The 25,243-nt window shown below is 37.8% G+C and overlaps 1 protein-coding gene across 1 annotated transcript in view; it reads right to left on the minus strand.

Moving 5' to 3' along the window:
• kcng4a (potassium voltage-gated channel, subfamily G, member 4a) overlaps positions 1-20,583 on the minus strand; it is a 25,606-nt gene extending 5,023 nt beyond the window's left edge. Inside the window, exons 1-2 of the mRNA XM_016236308.1 lie at positions 20,307-20,583; positions 17,944-18,863 (exon numbers count right to left, since the gene is read on the minus strand). Coding sequence (XP_016091794.1) covers positions 17,944-18,693 — 750 coding nt within the window. The 5' untranslated portion in view covers positions 18,694-18,863; positions 20,307-20,583. The remainder of the gene's footprint in view (positions 1-17,943; positions 18,864-20,306) is intronic.
• Positions 20,584-25,243: the final 4,660 nt, after the last annotated feature.

Below are 25,243 nucleotides of genomic sequence, written 5' to 3' on the forward strand. Positions count from 1 at the left end.
TCTCTATATTTATATATATATATATATATATATATATATATATATATATATATATATATATATATATATATATATATATAAATGATAGCTTTTGGATTGTTCTACTCTATGATGTAATAGTGTAGATAAGCGCTGCCTCCGTAGAAGATCAATGGCAGTTTGGACATCACTGCCTGTTTAGCCCTGCCCACCAATTTGCGCATGTAGTGTTTACGAGAGTGGCGAACGCGCAGGTCTACACAGAAACCAAACGATAAAGATGGCTCTGAAGACAACAAGACACTGTGCAGTGCCAAGTTGTGGAAAAACAGTGTTTGCATTGCCTTCTGATCCCAACGTTAGGAAAGAGTGAATTAACTTTATTTTTAATGAAGATCCCGACAGTGTCAGTAAGAATTAGGTCCTTTGTTCACTTCATCTTATCATGGAGCCACAATTAGACACTTTTTTTTCAAAAATCTCTTTTCAAAAAGATTTAAACTAAAAGATGATGCTGTGCCGACTATATTCGATCTGACAGTAATGTCGCAACACAACTGTGAGTAACTGTTTTTTATTATGTAGTCACTATTGCTTTGTCTCTTCTTAAAGATTGTTTGGTATGTATGAGTTATTTATGCATTTTTAAATTACAGCAACGTTTATCTATCAGTAATGTACGCTGTCAAACATTCACAACTGTTAGCCAATCATAGTAGTGGCCGTTTACTTTAGTCTACAATCCGCCCACGAGAGAGAGAGAGAGAGAGAGAGAGAGAGATTGAAGTGAGACTAGGAGGAAAGCAGATATCACAAAGCTTACAGACGTTCTAAGACTGATGTCCTGTCTTTGATGTTTTCGAGCTTGTGACTTTGTCAAACAAGTGATAAAATATGAGGCTGAGGACTCTCTCAGAACACTTTTTTTACAGGCAAGAGTAATGACTGATGCCCAAAAAACATAAAATCAACAAAACAGGGGTAAATGGATGTTTAACATGCTGCTGGACAGTAGCCGTACGTGATATGATGCAATGTGATTAAGTCTTCTTCACCGCACCACTGATGCTCATCGTGTCTTCCTGGTCTAACTCATCAGACATGAGCCCAGACCAGTCTCTCTTTCCATACCTCTCTTCCATTATCTAAGTCCATTATTCATCCTGTCTCACTCTTTTTCACTTTCTCTTGCCAAAATATTTGTTGTCGAACATTTCCTGGTGCAGAATCAATAATGCCACATCATTCTGAGCTCCTAGAAAAAAAACACAGGCAGGAAATTGTTGAGGTCAGCATATTGCTTTTATTTAAATCGTTGTACTCTCACCTCCCCCGGCTGCTCTCTATTCAATATTCTGATTGAACGTTGTTTCAAAGACATAAAGGATAAAGTAAGCAAAAAATCTGTAACAGCGTGCTCAATCTGTCATGTTGGGTATTTACCAGGTCGTGTGTGCTGATGAAGGTGTATGTCAAAATGACCTTGAGGTCATTGCCAGGGATTGAGAGAGATGCAGAGACCGAGATGGAGTGATTGGGACTACATCGCGGTAACCCAGAAACCCTCACCCGTCTGCTGCGCACTAATACAGTCACAGAGCAGAGACAGACAGGAACATGACAGATGATCAGATATACTCGCGCCTGGGTCTTTCTGGCAACCAACCTCCATTTTACTCCCTGGAAAAAACAAACACACACACACACACACACACACACACACACTCCCAGAGAAAATAAAATTATAGGTCAGGAGATGGGTGAAGTGTGAGATTTCTCTATTAAAAATACTTTCTCCTAGCCCAGTCTTTTGTGAGTTCATAACTAGGAAAAATATATTCACTGGAGAAATGTCTATGACTTTTCAGTGACCTTTCAAGATTTCATGCTTTTTGAAATGTCTTGTTATTTCTAGGTAGGACAGTGGGAACCCAGAACAGTTCTTAGTTCTAAGTTCTTGGTTATGTGCGATATGACCAAAATCTTGTTACACACAAAAGTTTTCAATACATATCGTGCTAGTCATATATACTTATTATTTGATCGTTGTTATTAAAACAGTGTTTGCTCTTCATTTAATCACACTGCTGTCTGGGAGAAACAAGTGATAATGAAGTCAATACGAAGTTAAAAATTAAACCTATTTTCTTAATACATGCTCCTGATCTTAATTTGTAACTGTACATGTTATTTCAAAGAAAAATATTTGTCTTCATAATCTTTAATCAAAACGCAAAGCTTGCTCTGTGTCTGAAACGACTTCGTTTTCCAGCTTACGTCACCTTAACTTATTTTTTAAAGCCTTTCTTTATCTGATCAAGTCTTTCTAACATCACACGCACATCCAGTTTCAGCCTGATGCTTTAATCTGTGTAATCCTCCAAAATGCACTCCACTCAATTTTTCCTCCTGCATAATAATTTGTCAAAGAGCAAAACATTTCTCTGTCTCTATCCATCTATGAGTGGGATGGTACGGCTCAGCTCTGCGCTAGCTAAAGTACACAGCGAGACGGTCTCAGAATCTTAAACACCTGCCTCTCCATCTCCCGCTTGCTAAGCACTCCGTATTTTTAACCTAGACACACTTGTTCTCTTCTCCTCACCTTATGCTCCTATAATGGAGAGTAATGAAGGGATGGAAGAAGACAGAGCGAGCTGGTAGGCACTATGAAATCTGTTTTATTTTTCCCAAATTCTGCGTTTTTCGTTTACATTTTTTCTGGATTCCGTTTTAATAGCTTAACTAAACTTTAATAATGAAAAAGGATGTCTAATCAATTAATTTAATAAAACTAACAATTTTAACATAGTGTCATATGAAGGGTTTTATTTAAATTTTTTTTTTTTGTCTGTTTCCATTTTTCTGGATTCTGTGTGTTATACTTTAATACAAATTTATTATCAAAAATGTTAGTAATCAAATGAATGATTAACAAACAAATAGTAATTTGTCATTAAAAACAATTTAATTAATCTTTTACAATGTAATACAATGAAATTTTAACATCATTTTTGGCAAACAAATTGCTGCACAATGCAGGTTTACTGTGCTATTCATTAAAAACTATGCTCTAATAAACTCAAACTGTATAAATATTATTATTTCTTTGAGAAGTACATTCTAATATACAACATGTATTTGCATCATAATTTCCTCAAATAAAAACAAACTTTTATTTTGGTGGGTAGCAGTGAAGACCATTCAACATCATGAGAGTCATGCATGCTTGAGCATGTGTGGTAGATAAAACTGTGGTGTGTAGATATTGCTGTATGTAGATATTTTGTATTTAAATAACTTTTTTTTTTTGCAAATTAATATTCAGTCAGTAGTCCATATCACAATTTGTTATAAAAAGTGCACAACCCTTCTTTTGATTTATTCATCCAAATTTACCAAATTCTGTGACATTCCGCTTTACACTGTAAATTAAATTTTTATGATTAGAGTCTGCGATTGTGCATTGGGAGGTTTTTGAGTGCCTTTCGCACTCAGTGTGTCTCAGTTTCCACTGAACTTGATTGTGATAAGCTGTGTGTGTCGAGAAAGGCTGCGAAGAGTTGTCTGCTGAAAGAGATCAGAGATCGACTCACCCACATATATCTGACAAAAAAACAGATCCGCTTGCAACTACCTGTGACTGCACCCACATGACCTTTGGAGGCACTGGTCACCCACCCACACCTTTCATCTAACTGCATTGCTCTCATTCTGTTCAGTCTCTTCAGTGTCCTCCTTCCCCATCCCCAGAGACGGACGCTGCACTCGGTCCATTTGATCTGTCCTTTATGGCAGGTTACAGCAAATCCTGTCAAGCAAGGTTTACTACCGTAGTCCTGCACCAGCAGTTTTGTGGTCTCCATCTGCCAGAGCTTCTCTGCATCAGACTACAGAAATTAGAGGTGTAGCAGCCATTAACTTATAAATGTCTTAGCTCGTTCCCTCGCTCGAGATAGTCAATTAATTTTGCTTGGCTGCAGCTGAAAGAAAAAAAATGCAGCTGGCCACATATAAAACACTGACTTTCACACCAAAGTGACGTGTTTATTGCTAGTTACCTGTTGGAGGTATCTATTGTTACCATTACAGTAACATAATGCATGTAAAGTATGTACAACGGGACAGTCTGCTTCCGCTGTTGGCCATGCATTCAAGTATGTTTCTGGCCTAAGTGTAAATGGCACTGTAACATCCTCTCCTTCCATTTCAGTGCAGCATCTCTAGCTTTTAGTCAGGACCCAGGAGACATTGAACAGACATGGATACCTAAAAGCCAGCCCATAAACATCTCAGTGGAAAAATAACCAAGAGGTCAACGGATAGATTTATTCACCCTGCTAGTCTGTAAAGAGAAGGAAGGAAATGGGTGCTTGTTGGAAATAAACAATGCTAAAAGGGATATTTCACCCCAAAATTAAAGTTCAGTCTATATTTTCTCTCCCTCTGGCTTTTCTATCTTCTGTGGAACACAAAAGATGATATTTTGAGAAATGTCAGCGTTTTTGTCCATACAATGGCAGTCAGTGGGCACCAGCATGGTTTGATTACCAATATTCTTCAACATATCTTCATTTGTATTCTCATTTCATTGAGTTACATTGAGTATTTAACCGAGAATTAGTTTGAATTAGAGAAAAAATATTTTCTAATGTCAAGGTGAGAAAATGTCAAGACATTTAAGTGAATTAATCTGAAATAAAAAGCTGAATTAACTGAATATTAAATCTTTCACCTGGTGCACATTGTGATTCATTGTAGTTAACCTATTCAGAGAGGAAATTTGAAATGTAAAATTACCAACCACCATCAGATGTACCAGCCGCACATGGCGATTATGAACATGCAAAACTGAAACCAATGCTACCACAATATTAGACCCTAAAAACTATTGAATGTCTCTAAAAAATCAAATGCTTTAACCCTAATGAACAATGACAAATCCAAGTACTAGTTCTTTCACTGGAGCATTATAGCAGCCAATTAGCTTAAACGCTGCTTTCCAACAATAGAAATCAGTGGATTTCACCACCTCTAGCAATTTAAATGTACATTATGGGGCAATGACCTGAAAGAGAAAACTGACAGCAAATGAAAAATGTTACATGCTAATGTTGCTACACTGCCCCTTGTGGCAACTCTTTAAATGCATTTTCATACAACAACACAAAATTGTGCATACATAGCTAGAGTCTGTATTCATGGACTTGCATAGGCTATGATTCAGGCCTTTGAGTTAAGCATAGCGATGGCTGCATAATGCTATGCTTCTCCACAGCAGGGGAGAAAACTCAGAGAGACACAAAGAACAATGGATAAAGCTAAAACAAGAAAGTCCTAGGAGAAAACATGTTACAGTCCTCCACAGCACTGAGACTTCAAGGGTGATTCAACTTAAAACAGGACAGATACCTGAAGCATACAGCAAAATGCACACTTAAAACAGTGATGTCCTGGAGAGATCCAGTCAGTTCAATTAAGCATCTGTGAAATGACTTAAACACTGCAGTTTACAGTTCCGGCTTAACTTAATGAAGTCGAGGCATCAGTTTCTTGTCGATAGACACAGTAATTGTTGTCAAAGGTGACCCCGCTAAATATTAACTGTAGAAAGGAAGTCAAATAGGCCTACTAATGCATTTAAGTATTTCTATAATATTACAATTATATTTTCTAAATATATATATTTTTGTACGCATTTTTCTAATTTCCTTATTATTTTTAATTAAACACATTTTGAGTGGTATACAGTTTCTTTTTAAAAAGCATAACAAACATGTTCTTGTTGCCTCATGACTCATTAAAAACAATGTGGAAAAGTTAAAACTGTGATTGTTTTTGTAAAAAAAAAAGTGCTTGTATTGTATTCCTATGCACAAGAATGTAGTAAGAGAGAGAGAAAAGCACCCACAAAGTGTGACCTGCACAAGATGAGTTGTGTACATCTTGCAAATTTAATTCAAGAAAATTATAGGGGAAGATAACAAGCGGGCGGGCATTAAAAATGCATCTTTAACTCTGGTATGAAGTTACTTGTGGAACAAATCTTGTGATGGATGGCGCTATTTACTCCATTTACTATCTCTGCATCTGCTGAATCAAAAATGAGTATGCAGCTCAAGAGGAGAAATGATCAGACGTGCCCACATACATTAATGGACTTACAGCACCACACCATGCATCTTCTCACTGCCATGTGGCTTCTCTTCTATTGTATTAAATTTAAAGTCCATTAAATTATTTAAAAGAAAAGCAAAATGAAACACTACATTTTCTAAATGGTATTTTTTTGTATTATGATGCAATCTGGGCCTCTTGTAGCAACCTGGGTTTGAGTGACTTGCCAATCTGACTCGGGTGATTAAAACCAGGAACCTTCCAGTTACCCTGAGCTTGTAAACACTTCACTATATCACCAACAAAGACAAAAACTACTGTATACGACCAGCCACATGTGTGTTTGTTTATACGTACACCTGTGAGACACTCCAGAGTCTTTTTGTGAACTCTGTAACCTTGGAACTGAAAAGATGTTGGTGCTTGGAATGGTAAACAGCAGGCAGGCGTAAGAACAACTCCTGTTCTGAACATTTTCTTTCAAGCCATGATGTTCATTTCAGGAGTTCAAGCAAGTAAATTTGTTCAGGACCTCAGGTCCAACTTTAACAAAGGTGATTCTGGTGCAATAACACTTTTGTCCTAAACTGGCACTTTGTGACTTGGAAACTCCTGCTGTTGAGTGTTATATAAAAACCTATTCTGTAACCTGCATGTGAGGGCAATCACCTCCCAATTTTTTCCTGCATCTGAGAGCAATTCTGAGAGAGAGAGAGAGAGAGAGAGAGAGAGGCTCAAAAAATGAAAACCGTCAAATAAAAACCACAGAAAAAACCATAAGTTAATCAGTAAAATCCCCAGCTATCAGGTTATTTTACTAAAGCTAGAAGTTGTTGGAACAGCAAGTGAACCGGGCACATGGAGCAGGAAAAAAAACACAGCGTCATCGTCCACACAGATTTTAGGTTAGTTTGATTATTAACTGGATGCATATTATTTTTGTGTTTGAACAAACTCTAGATTCATTTAAGGGTTGGAAGATAATCCGGTAGAAATATATCAATCGTTTTGCACATCAAGATGTAGGCTAAGTTTATAATTTAAATGCGTTTTAAGCAGGTTTTCAAACAAATGGTTTAAACTGTTAATGAACATTAAGCAGTGGGGCAGAATTCAGTCTGTTAAATGCGTGCATTAAGACGGTTTCAGCCTGATTCGCGCAGCGCGCACCTGCTCATATTGCGACTGACTAAACTTTTCGCTCCTTGTGCTTAATCGTTCAAATACACAGTTACGTGTCAAAAATTCTCGTCTTTGCGAGAATTTTTTACTATCCTCGTAAACACAGTTATTTGTGTCTTAAATGAACATTAATAGTTAAAGATAAAGCATATGTAGTGTTAGGCTATATGAGATCCTGCCTATATGATGAGATCTTAAAAGGATAGTTCACCCAAAAATGAAGATACTGTCATCATATACTTAAACTCAAATTGTTCTACACCTCTATGAATTTCTTTGTTCTCCTCAACATAAAAGAAGATATTTTGAAAAATTATTTTGAGTTTCTGGTCCCCATTGACTCCAATAGTGTTTTTTTCATACTATGGAAGTCATGGGGGCCCAGCAACTGTCTGATTACCAGTATTGTTCCAAATATATTATTTTGCATTCAACAGCAGAAGGAATCTCATACAGGTTTAGAACAACCACAGAATTTTCATGTTTTGGGTGAACTATTCCTTTAAAGCAGCCTAATATAGCTGCTGTTGCCATTTGTGTCAATAATGTAAATCAAACATCAGAAAGAAAATCACTTACTGTCTTTGACTGAATCGCTTTTGTAAAATAATCATTTCATTGAGTTACATTGAGTATTTAACCGAGAATTAGTTTGAATTAGAGAAAAAATATTTTCTAATGTCAAGGTGAGAAAATGTCAAGACATTTAAGTGAATTAATCTGAAATAAAAAGCTGAATTAACTGAATATTAAATCTTTCACCTGGTGCACATTGTGATTCATTGTAGTTAACCTATTCAGAGAGGAAATTTGAAATGTAAAATTACCAACCACCATCAGATGTACCAGCCGCACATGGCGATTATGAACATGCAAAACTGAAACCAATGCTACCACAATATTAGACCCTAAAAACTCTTGAATGTCTCTAAAAAATCAAATGCTTTAACCCTAATGAACAATGACAAATCCAAGTACTAGTTCTTTCACTGGAGCATTATAGCAGCCAATTAGCTTAAACGCTGCTTTCCAACAATAGAAATCAGTGGATTTCACCACCTCTAGCAATTTAAATGTACATTATGGGGCAATGACCTGAAAGAGAAAACTGACAGCAAATGAAAAATGTTACATGCTAATGTTGCTACACTGCCCCTTGTGGCAACTCTTTAAATGCATTTTCATACAACAACACAAAATTGTGCATACATAGCTAGAGTCTGTATTCATGGACTTGCATAGGCTATGATTCAGGCCTTTGAGTTAAGCATAGCGATGGCTGCATAATGCTATGCTTCTCCACAGCAGGGGAGAAAACTCAGAGAGACACAAAGAACAATGGATAAAGCTAAAACAAGAAAGTCCTAGGAGAAAACATGTTACAGTCCTCCACAGCACTGAGACTTCAAGGGTGATTCAACTTAAAACAGGACAGATACCTGAAGCATACAGCAAAATGCACACTTAAAACAGTGATGTCCTGGAGAGATCCAGTCAGTTCAATTAAGCATCTGTGAAATGACTTAAACACTGCAGTTTACAGTTCCGGCTTAACTTAATGAAGTCGAGGCATCAGTTTCTTGTCGATAGACACAGTAATTGTTGTCAAAGGTGACCCCACTAAATATTAACTGTAGAAAGGAAGTCAAATAGGCCTACTAATGCATTTAAGTATTTCTATAATATTACAATTATATTTTCTAAATATATATATTTTTGTACGCATTTTTCTAATTTCCTTATTATTTTTAATTAAACACATTTTGAGTGGTATACAGTTTCTTTTTAAAAAGCATAACAAACATGTTCTTGTTGCCTCATGACTCATTAAAAACAATGTGGAAAAGTTAAAACTGTGATTGTTTTTGTAAAAAAAAAAGTGCTTGTATTGTATTCCTATGCACAAGAATGTAGTAAGAGAGAGAAAAGCACCCACAAAGTGTGACCTGCACAAGATGAGTTGTGTACATCTTGCAAATTTAATTCAAGAAAATTATAGGGGAAGATAACAAGCGGGCGGGCATTAAAAATGCATCTTTAACTCTGGTATGAAGTTACTTGTGGAACAAATCTTGTGATGGATGGCGCTATTTACTCCATTTACTATCTCTGCATCTGCTGAATCAAAAATGAGTATGCAGCTCAAGAGGAGAAATGATCAGACGTGCCCACATACATTAATGGACTTACAGCACCACACCATGCATCTTCTCACTGCCATGTGGCTTCTCTTCTATTGTATTAAATTTAAAGTCCATTAAATTATTTAAAAGAAAAGCAAAATGAAACACTACATTTTCTAAATGGTATTTTTTTGTATTATGATGCAATCTGGGCCTCTTGTAGCAACCTGGGTTTGAGTGACTTGCCAATCTGACTCGGGTGATTAAAACCAGGAACCTTCCAGTTACCCTGAGCTTGTAAACACTTCACTATATCACCAACAAAGACAAAAACTACTGTATACGACCAGCCACATGTGTGTTTGTTTATACGTACACCTGTGAGACACTCCAGAGTCTTTTTGTGAACTCTGTAACCTTGGAACTGAAAAGATGTTGGTGCTTGGAATGGTAAACAGCAGGCAGGCGTAAGAACAACTCCTGTTCTGAACATTTTCTTTCAAGCCATGATGTTCATTTCAGGAGTTCAAGCAAGTAAATTTGTTCAGGACCTCAGGTCCAACTTTAACAAAGGTGATTCTGGTGCAATAACACTTTTGACCTAAACTGGCACTTTGTGACTTGGAAACTCCTGCTGTTGAGTGTTATATAAAAACCTATTCTGTAACCTGCATGTGAGGGCAATCACCTCCCAATTTTTTCCTGCATCTGAGAGCAATTCTGAGAGAGAGAGAGAGAGAGAGAGAGAGAGAGGCTCAAAAAATGAAAACCGTCAAATAAAAACCACAGAAAAAACCATAAGTTAATCAGTAAAATCCCCAGCTATCAGGTTATTTCTAGAAGTTTAGAAGTTGTTGGAACAGCAAGTGAACCGGGCACATGGAGCAGGAAAAAAAACACAGCGTCATCGTCCACTAGGTTAGTTGGTTAGTTTGATTATTAACTGGATGCATATTATTTTTGTGTTTGAACAAACTCTAGATTCATTTAAGGGTTGGAAGATAATCCGGTAGAAATATATCAATCGTTTTGCACATCAAGATGTAGGCTAAGTTTATAATTTAAATGCGTTTTAAGCAGGTTTTCAAACAAATGGTTTAAACTGTTAATGAACATTAAGCAGTGGGGCAGAATTCAGTCTGTTAAATGCGTGCATTAAGACGGTTTCAGCCTGATTCGCGCAGCGCGCACCTGCTCATATTGCGACTGACTAAACTTTTCGCTCCTTGTGCTTAATCGTTCAAATACACAGTTACGTGTCAAAAATTCTCGTCTTTGCGAGAATTTTTTACTATCCTCGTAAACACAGTTATTTGTGTCTTAAATGAACATTAATAGTTAAAGATAAAGCATATGTAGTGTTAGGCTATATGAGATCCTGCCTATATGATGAGATCTTAAAAGGATAGTTCACCCAAAAATGAAGATACTGTCATCATATACTTAAACTCAAATTGTTCTACACCTCTATGAATTTCTTTGTTCTCCTCAACATAAAAGAAGATATTTTGAAAAATTATTTTGAGTTTCTGGTCCCCATTGACTCCAATAGTGTATAGCGGTTGTTGCCGTTTGTGTCAATAATGTAAATCAAACATCAGAAAGAAAATCACTTACTGTCTTTGACTGAATCACTTTTGTAAAATAAATAAGAATGAATACATTTTTGGGTGATCTATTCCTCTAAAGCAGCCTAATATAGCGGTTGTTGCCGTTTGTGTCAATAATGTAAATCAAACATCAGAAAGAAAATCACTTACTGTCTTTGACTGAATCGCTTTTGTAAAATAAATAAGAATGAATATATATTGAATATATACAATTGACTGAATCACTTTTGTAAATAAATATGAATGAATGTATATTAATTATATACAGTGGAGACCATTGATTTATATATATTTATCATTATTGTGATGGGGGCCCTGCAGTAAGTCATAGCCCCGGGGCCCAGTGCAGTCTTAATGCAGCCCTGAATATTGGAACACCAAAATGAAATGTACCAAAATGAAACCATGCAGAACTACAAAAAAGTCAGTCCATTTGCAGTAGAAAGGCAGTCTGCATTCTTATAAAATGGAACAACTAAAACTCAACTCACTCAAAGCTATGGAATTAGTAATCAACCCTCCAACCCACTTAACCATTATTCCACTGCTGAATTTTCTGCCCAATGGCAAAACAAATTTAGATTTTAGCTGAGAAGTAAGCTTGCAGTGTGAACCGATTGCAATGCAACAGAAAGAATAGGTCTTGTGAAATAATATATAGACAATACATATTTAATTATTTAAAAAGTACTGTTTTTCTCACTAGTCGTGAAAATTATAATATTTGAAGCACACGATTCACAAATTCATGATTATTTATGAAAATGATGTAGAAGAAATCATTTTTATATTTTATTTTATTCAAATAAAAATACATAAAAATAATAAATATTTTGAGATAGCGAGGCAAAGAGTTTCAGACTTTCTATTTAGTTGAGAAGAAGTTCTATTTTTGACTTTCCGAGTCCACGATAAGCTAGCATCGCCAGCGTGGTTGCCGCTAATCTCGCTTACATTACTAATACTCTATTCACACACATTACCATTGTTTTACTCACTGTTACTTGCTTTAAATATTATTTAAACTGAGCTGGATGTTGACATCACTGAATTGAATGATGAACTGTCTTTAACTGAAAAATTAGTGTTTACTATTGTCATTTTGCATTATTGACACACTATTTTCCTAATTAATGCTGTTCAGTTGCTTTGACACAATCTGTATTGTTAAAAGCGCTATATAAATAAAGGTGACTTGACTTGACTAGTTGCACATATACAGTACATACAGCATAACCATTTTCTAATTTACAAACAAATGAACTCTTGTGATCCACCTTATGAAAGGCTCTTCTCTGTCAAATGAATTCATGGTCTGACACAAAGTCATGACTTTAAAATAGTTAGGATAGTTTAAATATTTTCTATCAATGACTTCGTGAACTGCTTCCAATTTCTGTCAGTCATATGTGGTTTACAATAAACCAGTTGTTCTCAAAAAGGGGACCAGGGCCCACTAAGGAGCCTCAGAAAACTTCCAAGGAGCATAAAGATGACTTTTTTTTAAACTGAAGAATAACGACTCTCATGATCTTAATAACCTAATTTTAAAAGTGTGGTTCTTAAACCTGGAAAAGGAACAAATGTCAATTAATAAAATCTTAAAAGTCCACAGGAATTTTTATAAAGAATATATATACATTTTGTGGGTTTTTTTTCTTGTCAAGTCAAGCTTTAAAATATTTTATCGGGTTAAAACTTTGAGTAAAAAAATATTTATAAAAATCCAGTAAAATCACAACTGGAAAAGTCATTGGGCCTTTGAATATCGTTGTGAACATGGTGGGGACCATGAAGTCAAAAACACTAAGAGAGGCTGAAATAAATCATCACTGTCTAATGTGCACATTCGGAAACCAATGTTAATAATGCAGGTCTGTATTAGAACTTTCAAATAAATGCTAAGTTAATAAAACAACAATAAAAAATCCTACAAGTTCCAATTAGTTGGTGTAACTGCTTTGTTGTAAACTTTATTACTTAATTTAAATGGGTTAAAAAACATGGCATTAATGGAAACTTCTACAAGTGCACCCAATCTTCATCTAGTGTTTCCTTTCCATTCTCTCACTTTGTCACTTTGGCCTCATCATGCTGGTTTTGGTCGCTATCATCCCACTCAAGAGGAAACTGGCGGCACATTGTCCAGATTGCACTGTGGATTGTTCACCTTCTCCTGCCTTATTGTAAGATCACAGGCCAAGGAACAGTAGCTGAGATCATTGCTAACCCTGCATCAGCACCTGTTCCAGGAACTCCCCTTCTGGCAAATCATAGAGCCAAAATGCAAAACTGCAACACAACACTAAAACCACTCGTGTCCTGCACCTGTACCGGCACCATCTGGCCCTCTGTAATACTCTGTCCAACATAGCATGAACAGGACATGTAGAGCATTAGCTAGTCTGTCATTGATGGGTGTGTGGAGACTATGATCGGTCAAGAGGAAAATGAAACTAGCTTTGGTTTGAACTGCAGCACTGGCTAAATGTTCAAAGACCAGTTTCATGTTTCATGAACGTCACAGACGTGAAAGTGATTCAGAGCTGTAAAATGGCTTTAAATATTCTCTCACTTTGTGTGTTTGAGCTCAATCAGGACCGATGATTAATTTACCTGTTAATTTTTTCAGCACTTTCATCTAGCATATGCAGATAATGTGCTCAACTTTGTGGCTCAGAAGCAAGGCTGTTCATTATCTCTTAATGCATGAATACAATCAACTGAAATACACCTGCAATATAAAATATTTTGATTGCTGTAGAGGTAAGTACAATATCAGGTCAAGCGAGTTTTTTAGAAGGTTTCCATCAAATCAAACTGATTATGTTGTCTTTTCTGTAGCAAACACACATCTACTCTTTGCATGATGGATTGGCTGGAGACTTTTAGCTAAATTAAAAAGTCCATGACATCATACTAAATCACTTATTCTCCTCTACATTTTTCAATTGAGGCCAATTCAAACATGCATTAGGGTATAATTGTCTTGGCAGAACAGGTAAATTTTTTTTCCTGGAGTCCAATACCAGCTATTTGCAGATCAGTCCTGAATTTTGGCTCATATAGACTAGTCATTTCAATAGTCAATCTTACAACTACAAGAAGTTCCTTAGATTTTTTCATTATGTATTTATATTAACATTAATATTTTAGTGCAAGCACAAATCTTATATAAATGCAAATCCGGTAAACTCAAAACCAACCTAATTATTCAGGGATTTATTAAATGGGTAGTTCACACAAAATGTAAATTATCATTATTTACTTTCCTTCCTGTCATTTCAAACCTGTATGACTTTCTTCTTTCATTGAAATACTTTTGAATGAAAGTTAATGTGGTGCAAAGACTGACTTATATATCTTATTTTTTGTTCCCCAGAAAAGAGAAAGCAAAGTCATACAGTTTGGTATGCCACGAGGGTGAGTGAATTTACCCCAACATTTTCATTTATGTACATATTTGAAAATGTGTAGTTTTATCCTTAATATGATCAGTGATACAGATTCACTTTTACAGGATACTGTGAATAAGTGCGTGTGTCACCAGCACTTGAGTGAGAGTTTGCAGGATGCTCATGGCATACAAACACCTTCAACTCTGAGTCCTTGCTGCTGTAGTTCAAACAAAGCAAAATTGACACCTGCAGCCCAGCGGAGGAGAAAAAGAAAGAAAGCAGAAGACAGCATGGGGGAAGGAAGGGGCAGAGAGTGGTAAACAAGAGTAAAGGTGAGAAGAAGCAGAGAAAAGATAAGAGGGCAGAGAGAAAAGGAGACCAAAAGAAGAAAAGCAAAAGGTAGAAATTAATATTTAAGAAAGAAGGGCTGGAATGAATCTACTGTAGGACAAGAGGGGAAAAAAGTAAAAGATCCATAGGAAGGAGTGAAGCACAGATCCATAGGACAGATCCCATGGATGCTCAGATTCTCTGACTGGCTGATGCTTTATCCATAGAACCAGTAGAATAAAGGTTAGTTTAAAAATATAATTATATAATTAATTGTTACAAAACAGCAGAAGGTACACCCATGCAAAACCATAATACTATTCTAGTAGCACTGCTTCCAACTTATCTAGCTTCCGCAAAGATAACGGGTATTAAGGCAAATGAATCCAGATAAAAGTCATGTTATCACCTCACGAGAATGTATTTATTGTTATCTAAACAATAAATAAAAAGGTGCTGCTTGGGATTATGAGAATTCAGCATGCTCTCAAACACACAAGATAGTTAACCTCTCTGGATCGATTCCCAAGGTTGACGAGTTCAGATTGTGCTCCATAAATGTTTCTTATCTCTTATCTATTCACATCACACTTAAAATACCAAACCAGGGAGTTAAGGAATCATACATAATGCCTGAATGGCATTGTATAAATTAGGCTAGACCTTAATATAAAACTAATTTTGATTTACTTTGCCAATGACTTTTAAGCCTTAATGTGATTTTTAGTGTATGGATGAAGTCAGTTCCCCTCATGTTCACTTCACACAGGTGTAGTTCATCACATTAAATATTGGGCATTTCCCACTAACATTTGTCTACTAGAAAGTGTTCAAATACCTTTTGTCTTTATTTTAAAGAGTGTATAAATTTTTTGGGGAAACATTCAGAAAAGTGTACTTTTCTGAAACTTTTCTTTAAAATAACTGTCCCTTGGTTTGATATGTTGTCATCTAATGCAATACCATTCATACGTATTTATGGGTTGCTCAAGTGTCCAGATACTTTCTGAGGCCTCTGTACTTTCATATAGATTCCTTTAGAACTAAAACTGTTTAGGTCACATTGATGTCAAGCGTTGAGATAAGCCCGTGGGTTGTTGAATTTATTCACTGCTTTTCTCGATCAGCTCATTGCGAGTTTTCTCACAGCATCTTTCTCACTTCTGTTTGTGTTTCCTGTTTACTAGAGATTTGCTGCCTTGTCTTTCCGCATCTGATATTGAGCTCTAAGCTAAAATTGTGTTGTATATAATTTATAGACGCATAAAACTTCACAGAAAAAGTTTTATGCTTGTAAACATACAAAACTGCGGAACATCAATCTGTACATCTTCACATTCGACTACACACAAAGAATTTAAAGTGCTGCAAGAGATAGAGGAGGTCATCTTGTTATCACTCAATGTACACACACTTATCTGTGCACACACACACATTTATGAGCAGAGATGAATGACTCCATGCTCAGGCCATTCCTTTTCTACCGTGCGGCTGACATTGACAAACGGCCCGGCAGTGTGAATTAAATATGACAGTCCTGCTGCTTCCAGAGGGACTCTGCCTGCCTCTACATGCTGGCGTAACTGCCTAGACACCGCCAGAGTCTTACCTTGACATAAACACAAGCACATCCAATCGCGCACGCACAGTATTCCGATACAAACATGTGGAGTGAAACTTCAGGCAAGCCAGCGGTCTACCACTTCCACTTTGGGCGGTGTGAGGTATCTGCCTAAGGGCGATTAAAATGCATAGTCATTTAACAGCAAAAAGGTCTAGTCTTCTCAAGCAGACCCCCCTGTGTGCCTGCTGACATTCCAGAGGTCTCTATGGAGCTGGTTCATTATTCTCTGTGTGTGTTTGCTGACATTGTGAAGGCATTGCTGGTCCAGTTCATTACTCTCTGGGTATTTACTGACATTGGGAGCCCTGCTGAGGTGCATTCATTATTTCTCACTAGGAACAGCACGCACAGGTCTGCTTGAAGACCGGAAACACACCTCCAGTGACGTGCTCACAATCTACAGTACCTGAGGAGAAGGGGGTCTACGTTAACAGTTGAACATGTGTTGGGCTTTTTCGGCTTACATCTTGTATGAACTCAAAGGTAAAGATGAACAGAAGTAAAATGTAACAAAGAGAGAATTGTCACTCATGAATTTACATATAAATCACTCGATTTTCAGTCTGTTGGCTCGATGTGAGAGGATCAATGCATTTGAGAGCATATAAATCTTTAAGATCATATAGAAAGGGCTAGATTGCCCTAACATGAAAATTCTGTCATAATTTAAATGAAATCTGTTCATCATCCCTTTTAAAAAAACAGCATATGCTGGTTAGGTATGTTTTGAAGCATGACTGCTGGTTTGAGCTGGTTTAAGCTGGTCCTTAGCTGGTCATGAGCTAGTTTAAGCTGGTCATGTGCTGGTCCTAAGCAACTAACTCCTGCTCAGGACCAGCACATGACCAGCTTAAACCAGCTCAAACCAGCAGCCATGCTTCAAAACATACCTAACCAGCATATGCTGTTTTTTTCAACAGGGATATAGAGCGATCGTATCTCTTCAAAAAATGTAAACCACACGATTTATAAGGATTCATTTTTATAATGCCTCTGATCTTCTAAGTCTTGGTTACTTGGACTTTCAATGGGGAGAATGAAACCACTCAAATGTCATTAAAATACCTTAGTTTGCATTTTAAAGCTTAACCAAAGTCTTATGAGTTTGGAATGACATGAGGGTGAGTAAATTATATTTTTGGGGTGAACTATCCCTTTTAGGGGCAGTCGTGGCCTAATGGATAGAGAGTCAGACTTGTAACCCGAAGGTTGTGGGTTCGAGTCTCAGGTCCGGCAGGGATTGTAGGTGGGGGGAGTGAATAACCAGCGCTCTCTCCACCTTCAATACCATGACTGAGGTGAGACCCTTGAGCAAGGCGTCAAACCCCCAACTGCTCCCCAGGTGCTGCAGCATTGGCTGCCCACTCCTCCGGGCGTGTGTTCGTGGTGTGTGTGTGCACTTGGATAGGTTAAATGAAGAGCACAAATTTCACTTGGCCACACTTCACTTCACTTTAAAATCCACTTACTCACCCTCATGTTGTTCCTAAGCTGTATGACTTTCTTTCTTCGTTGGAATAAAAAAGTCATACTGGTTTGGAATGACACAATGACTTTTCATTTTATGAATAGGCACTCACCCTATTCTCCTCCTCTCTGAGGTCCGGCATGGTGCTGATGCACAGGCTGATCACGGTCACCGCCACCATCAACACAGACAAACAGGCGAAGATCTTTCCCGGCAAACCCGACTGAGGGTTCTCCACCATGTCCCTCAAACGGTTCATGAACTTTCGGTAACGTGTCTCCTCAGCAGGAGGGCGCAGCTGCATATTGCGTTGACGGCGCTCCTCCTCCCGCCGCTCGAGCTCGGCGACCTCATCAATGCGAGTGTACATCTTGCGTTTGCAACAGCGTTCCATGTAGGCCATCTCTACGCCCCAATAGTTGAGCTCCTCATGCAGCGAGAGCGCACACATCTCCCGTAACAAACGTAGCTTTCCTGCTGCCAGGAAGTTGAGGATTACACGGAACGCATTGGGGCTACGGTCAAAAAAAAATTCACGGTGTGTCTCATCATAATCGTCGCAAACACAAGCGATCTCCTCTGGACTGCTGCAGGGTTTGAGACGTCCTAAACGCGTCAGGGGGAACTGCTCCAACGTACTCCAAGGGAAGGTGTAACGGCTGCCCCCCACATTGATGAGGGCCTGCTGGCCGTGGTCCACCGAAAGCAGATCTTCTGGTCGGCGAATGAACTGAGCACGCTGATAATACACTCCCTTGATGGTCTCAGTTTCCGGGATCTCCGTAAAAATGTGGTCCAAACTGCTGTCATCACTGACCGAGAGGTTACTGAAGTCATGATTGGCGTTGCTGATGATTGGCATGATGGCATTGAAGAGGAAAGTTAATCAAAAGCGTTGGGCGAAGCTCAGGTCGTCTTAGCGTTAGCCTGATACCTTGGGTTTAGGGCATTGAGTTGTTTAATCGAAGGTAGATCCCATAGGATCTCATGCACAGTTCAGTGAAGACCCAAACATCCCACATCATTTGAACACTGTTGGAGACAAAAAGACAACAAAAGACAAAGAGGTTAAACAGTTGTTTTTATAAAACCACAAAGTTTGCAATAACTTTAACTTTGTTAAAATTACATGGAACTTGTATAATATGCTCTTAGTATTTCAATAAAGAAGGACACTGTCGTTTGGCACATTCTCTGGTGGCTGGGTGTATTAGCAGAGACCTCCAACTTCTAATAGAGATTGAATAATTTGCTGTTGTCAAGGTGTTCCATTATGCTAGGGTGGGAGCTAGAGTGATAAACTATTTATTAATAGAAGCGTATTCCCGTTGGGAGCGAGGCTTGCTTTACTGTGTGGAAAGTTAATTGAGGGAAGTGTGTTGAGCAGCCCGGTGGCAGTGACTCTATCAAGAACATTCTCTCCAGTACAAGCTGATGAGCAGAAAGTGAGGGGAGCAAGATTCTTCATAATCACACATAAGCAGGTGTTAAAACGGTGGAAATTAGGAAGGATGTGAACCAAGTAGACAATGCATGATAATTGCAAATGTGTCTAAACAATGGTGAAATAATGGGCATACTTTTATAACAACAGACAGGGGCCCCTCATATTGAAAAAAAATGCTTAGTTAAAATCCATCGCATGTCTTAGTAATTTATCGACTTTAGTAAATTTAAAAGATCATTGTATTGTAACTTTAACTCAAAGGGGGTTCCAAAAAAAAAACAAAAACACATTTCCACAATGTTCATGTCTGTCATCTGATTGCTTAGAGCATTGACAACCATTTAAAAATGTTTATTCCGAAAAAACTTTTAAATCACAAATATATCAGTATATTATTCCTGTTCATTTGAGCCAGTTCATTTTGGTGAGTCAGAAACCCTTCAGTCAGGGCAGTTACTTAATTTATCGCACTCCCTTACTGAATATCAATTAGTAATGCAAGTATTTTTATTCAATAGCCTACATGAAGGAACAATTTTATAGGATTGTATTTATGCCGCAGCTAAAAAGTTCGTGGATCTGTTAAGGAATCGGAATCGTTTAAGAAGAATCAGAATCGACAAGATGAATCATTATATTCCTTATACCTATCCAATCACTGTCATGTATCACAAATATGTACTTATTAAACATTTATTAAAATAGCCGGCTCATTCGCCGACCATAATATAAAACTGTAAAATATAATAAGGATAGGTTCGAATACTGCTGAATTTAACTAATAGGTTCAAATAACATACAATATAGGTTACAACAGGCTATACAAAACTGTTCAAATAACATTAGGCTACTCTGAATACATTTATTAGACGAAATCCACGAAAGAACAGACATAAAATAAAACTAAACGAAACTGACAGTCTAAAAGTTGATAAACACGCAATAAATATAACAATACACACGTTAATGATTAAATAAGTTATTAAATGAAATCTACAAGAGCATCAAAGTAGAAACTCCCAACTCACCCCTCGACACGACTCCGGTCCTCACTTTCTTCAGCAGAGACATTTTCTCTCCACAATGCTCCATAACCGGTTAAAGGAACTCACTTGAGTATTTCATTAACGGTTCTTGCTGGAATGCCTGCGTCAGGAGCGGTAAATGATCAGAAGGCGAATATTCTCCGCTGACACATCATCACTGTCCCGCGCGCTCAGAGTCACTAGCACTGCATAGATCCGAGCGAGTGTGTGTGTGAGTGAACGCCGGTCGGTTGCGCGCCCCTCTCGCGTCTTGAGAGAGGCTCTGTAAGTTTAAAGCGAAGTCTAAATCATCGTAGGGATGCTCTGCATGCGAATCCTGGTCACGTACCGTTCGTACCTCGACAATAAACCTTATAAACAGCAGATTATTTTATTACCTGCTCATGTTTTAAACGAGTTTGAGATGTGCACGCCATTGTGCGTCAACGCGACTGAGGCGTGATGAATTATTACACTTGCAATGGACACTTGAATTTCCATTTGAACCCTTTTTGTGGTCACAATGGCGTTTTCAAGAATTTATTAACTGAATATGAAGAGCATAAAGCAAAACCGTCTGCATTCCCAACAGGAAATTTGTCTCGTGGGGTTGTTTCTCCCGCAATAGTTCCATTACGACAATTCATAAATCTACAGGTAAGTGCATCTAGTATCTGTGTTTGCTGCACAAACTGTAGACTTCATAGTGCCATATTTATGCGTTGCACACAGTGGCCAATTAGTTTGATTCAGTATTTGCATACATGCTGTTCACCTGGCAGCACTATTATGGAGTCCAAAGCGTGCATACTGTACTCATTAGGTTGCACATGCCTAGGGAAATGCTAAAATAACTATGAATGGCATATGAATGGAAAGCAGTGTTGCCAACTGCTTTCAATTGAAAGTAGCTAAACTGGTAGCTAAATGTCACTAGATGACATCACAATGGCAAATTCACTGATCTATATAAAGATGAACGTAGATCAGTGGGCAAGATGAGAACTTAGATAAGGTTTGTCCAAGAAGTTGCTATATTTGTCCCTAAACTTTTGAAAAAGTCTCAAAAGGGGCGGGGAAGTCGCTAAATCTTGCTACAAAGTAGCTAAATTGGCAACACTGATGGAAAGTGAGACAGCTGGCATTGTGCACTCACACTCTTCATTACTGGATGCCAGGTCCACAGACATAAAACCCATGAATGATTGCACAAATATGTCATGCCACCCCCTCCTCACGGTCTCATTTCATTTGTACCCCTTCAGTTATACACATTTACCTATTTGCCCACATAATAAAGCTGTACTGAGTTTCAGTGCATTTTATTACTCTGTATAGCTACTGTGATTGCACAAATATGTCATGCCACCCCCTCCTCACGGTCTCATTTTATTTGTACCCCTTCAGTTATACACATTTACCTATTTGCCCACATAATAAAGCTGTACTGAGTTTCAGTGCATTTTATTACTCTGTATAGCTACTGTAAAAAAGGTAGGATTTTCACAATTTTCACTCAGAAGTTGCTAATAAATTTTATAGATAATTAGAAACAAATTGCCAAATAACACATGACATAAAACCCATGAATGATTGCACAAATATGTCATGCCACCCCCTCCTCACGGTCTCATTTTATTTGTACCCCTTCAGTTATACACATTTACCTATTTGCCCACATAATAAAGCTGTACTGAGTTTCAGTGCATTTTATTACTCTGTATAGCTACTGTAAAAAAAGGTAGGATTTTCACAATTTTCACTCAGAAGTTGCTAATAAATTTTATAGATAATTAGAAACAAATTGCAAATAACACATTGAATTAAGCATGACATTTTGAAGTAGAAAGATTAAACTGTATGGAATTTTGAAATACTATTTTCTTGTAAAACATTCTCCAATAATATTTGTTTACTTAAAAAAAATGTATAGTGTGTTTGAAAATAAATTAATCTGTTGAGTTTCAGTGCATTTTATTACTCTGTATAGCTACTGTAAAAAAAGGTAGGATTTTCACAATTTTCACTCAGAAGTTGCTAATAAATTTTATAGATAATTAGAAACAAATTGCAAATAACACATTGAATTAAGCATGACATTTTGAAGTAGAAAGATTAAACTGTATGGAATTTTGAAATACTATTTTCTTGTAAAACATTCTCCAATAATATTTGTTTACTTAAAAAAAAATGTATAGTGTGTTTGAAAATAAATTAATCTGTTAAATGTTTCTTCCATCTAATTTCCTTCAAACAATGAAGTATAACTTATAAATAGTTAATTTACGAATTTAGTTTTAAAATGAGAGCAACATTTAACTTTTAATCACTTGTTTTCTGTATTTCCCCCCCCCCCCCAAAATGTAAAAGCATGGACATATAACAGAACATTTTAAGTAAATGTGTTCTTTTTTGCATAATCTTTTTTCAATACTTTGATAGGCAGACAGATTCATCTGATCAATATAGAAATCTGACATCGATGATTTCTGTCAGGACCACTATCGTCAAAGATGACTGACAATTAGCATACAGTTTGGATTGGTGGTATGGTCCTGTTCTGGGCAAGAACTCCCTGTGCATCAATGCAGCCTAGCATGGAAAAGAGCAGGGAGAGCAGCGATAACCCCCCAGAGTAAACAGAACAGAACCAACATGAATGTATTGCAGATATCGTTAAAGTTAAATAATTGAATGTACACATTTAGAATTAGTCTGATTCAAAGGAGAATCAGAAGGCTGAATCCTGACTGACAGAGGAGGAGTTGGGGATGGAGGAGGGTTATTAGCTATTGAGCAATGCGAAACTCTAACTCTATATGTGGTTTTGGGGCCATTACTTGAATTCACAGTCCCGGAGACCCATCATTCCTTAGTGGACTCCTCTTGTTAAAGGGCATGGGACTATAGGTGTCGTATTTCTATAGGTAGATGGGGATCAGCTGAGAGTCACCTGATGCGAGCTTGACTAACGTGATCTGCCAGAACGCTTGCACTTGATTTTCATTACAGATGTTACTGATTTTATCAATTAGTGGCCCCAACTCTACTCTATATGTGGTTTTGGGGCCATTACTTGAATTCACAGTCCCGGAGACCCATCATTCCTTAGTGGACTCCTCTTGTTAAAGGGCATGGGACAATGTTCCTGGATGTTTCCCAGATGACACCCTTTTGTGGTGTTGTCCCTCTTCATACACACAAAAAGGTGGCTTCATCAAGGATGCAGTGGTTGAAGCAATGAACCTATAACACTTCAGATAGAAAGAGACTGTTTGAGAGTGAGACTGAGGCGAAAAAAGACAGAAATCAGTTGGAGGATTAAACTGTAATCCTCAGGGACAGCGAGATGGGGTCAGACTGATGAGAGAATCGTGCTGGGGGACGGGATGGGGAACAGCTTCAGCAGCTGATGGGCTGTGGTGTGTCCCACTGACATCTGTTTGATCCAGTGAATGTTCAGATCAACCTAATTGCTCCTCAAGCAGATGTGTGAATAGCTAGATTACTGCAGATCGGTGGCCTGCCAAGAAAAAGAGAGAAGATGGTGAAGAATGAGCTATAGAGCTGTGAGACTTTCTCAGTCCCAATAACAGGTGTTTGAATAATTCTCTCCCCAACCAATTGAGTCAGTATAACCAAAGACATGATTTTCGTTGTGCGTAGAACACTGTGACTAGGTATGATGGAGCAGGAAATGCTGGTTTGGACATAACCGGGCTCTGTTTTGTCATTCGGACAGCAATCCTAATCCAGGATGATTTACATAACATTCAAATTTGTAATCAAATCCTGATGGCAGCCAAGGGAAGCAGGTTAAATGAGATTTCTCCTGGGGACGGCAGATGTCAGTCATCTGGAATTTGGGGCAGTAGTAGCGCTGGAGATTTTTGAAGAGAGAGATACGCATTCTGAAGTCTTCCATGGTGTTCCGAATTAAACATTAATGCTGGAGGACGGGATGAGTGGACCTATCCCTTTATGCAGACATCAAACCTTCCTTTGAGCTTAAATTGGAATTTAGAACAGCTAGGAACGTAGAACTCCCTCAGTCACACCACCTCTCTGTGTGCGGCTAGTGCATGTGTGTGTGCTTGTGAGAGAGCAAACTGCAGACCGGATATCCCCATACAGAAGGGCCAAAAATAGCGTGGTCTTCATCATCTGCGCAGGGTGAAGCACATTTGAGCCTTTCCTGTACCAAAAGTGCCCCATCAGCATTTCGAACAAACCTCATGTTCTATAGAATGAATCAATCTGCCTATCAATTAACTCTCGCATGCAACTCTAGAAGCGTCCACTTCTTGTCGACAACATCAAATGATATAGTTGACAAGGACACATGACATTGCCATAACTGCAGCCAGCAGTGAAACTAACAGGGGACCGTCCGTCTCACAGTGAGGGACTTTCTGTGGTCTCTGCTGTGCCTGCAGTGTTTTATTTCCACATTAATTGAGTCTATTTACATCAGCAGCCCTTACCCTGCTGCTCAGGTTACCTGTAATGACACACCTGGATAAGAACTTGAGAGCTCAACCCGATCATCTCACTTCCCTGATCTCTGATCAGTTTACAGACACTGTGGCTCCATTTACCGTTCCATCATGAATCAAATCAGAACACTGGAAAAAACTTTTCTTTCTGTCTGTCTGTCTGTTTCTTTCTTTCTATAGAATGAAAGATTTCAACGTCTCATCTCCTGTTAAAGTCAACATAAAACTGCTTTTCCAACCAATTTAGCTTTTGCAATGTGATACATTTACAAGTGAAACAGGGTGAGGAACATATATGGAGTGGGATCTGATTTTATTCATCAGAAATTGAATGAAAATTGGGCGCTGAGGAATTCTCCTCTCTTGAAACACCACCAGAACCCACTTTAAAATATATATTTTTTTAGCCTGAAGGTCAGGTTCACCCTTAAGATCCCAATGTTT

Source organism: Sinocyclocheilus grahami, unplaced genomic scaffold (assembly GCF_001515645.1).
Source record: "Sinocyclocheilus grahami isolate Dianchi unplaced genomic scaffold, SAMN03320097.WGS_v1.1 scaffold487.1, whole genome shotgun sequence".
Classification (NCBI taxonomy): domain Eukaryota; kingdom Metazoa; phylum Chordata; class Actinopteri; order Cypriniformes; family Cyprinidae; genus Sinocyclocheilus; species Sinocyclocheilus grahami.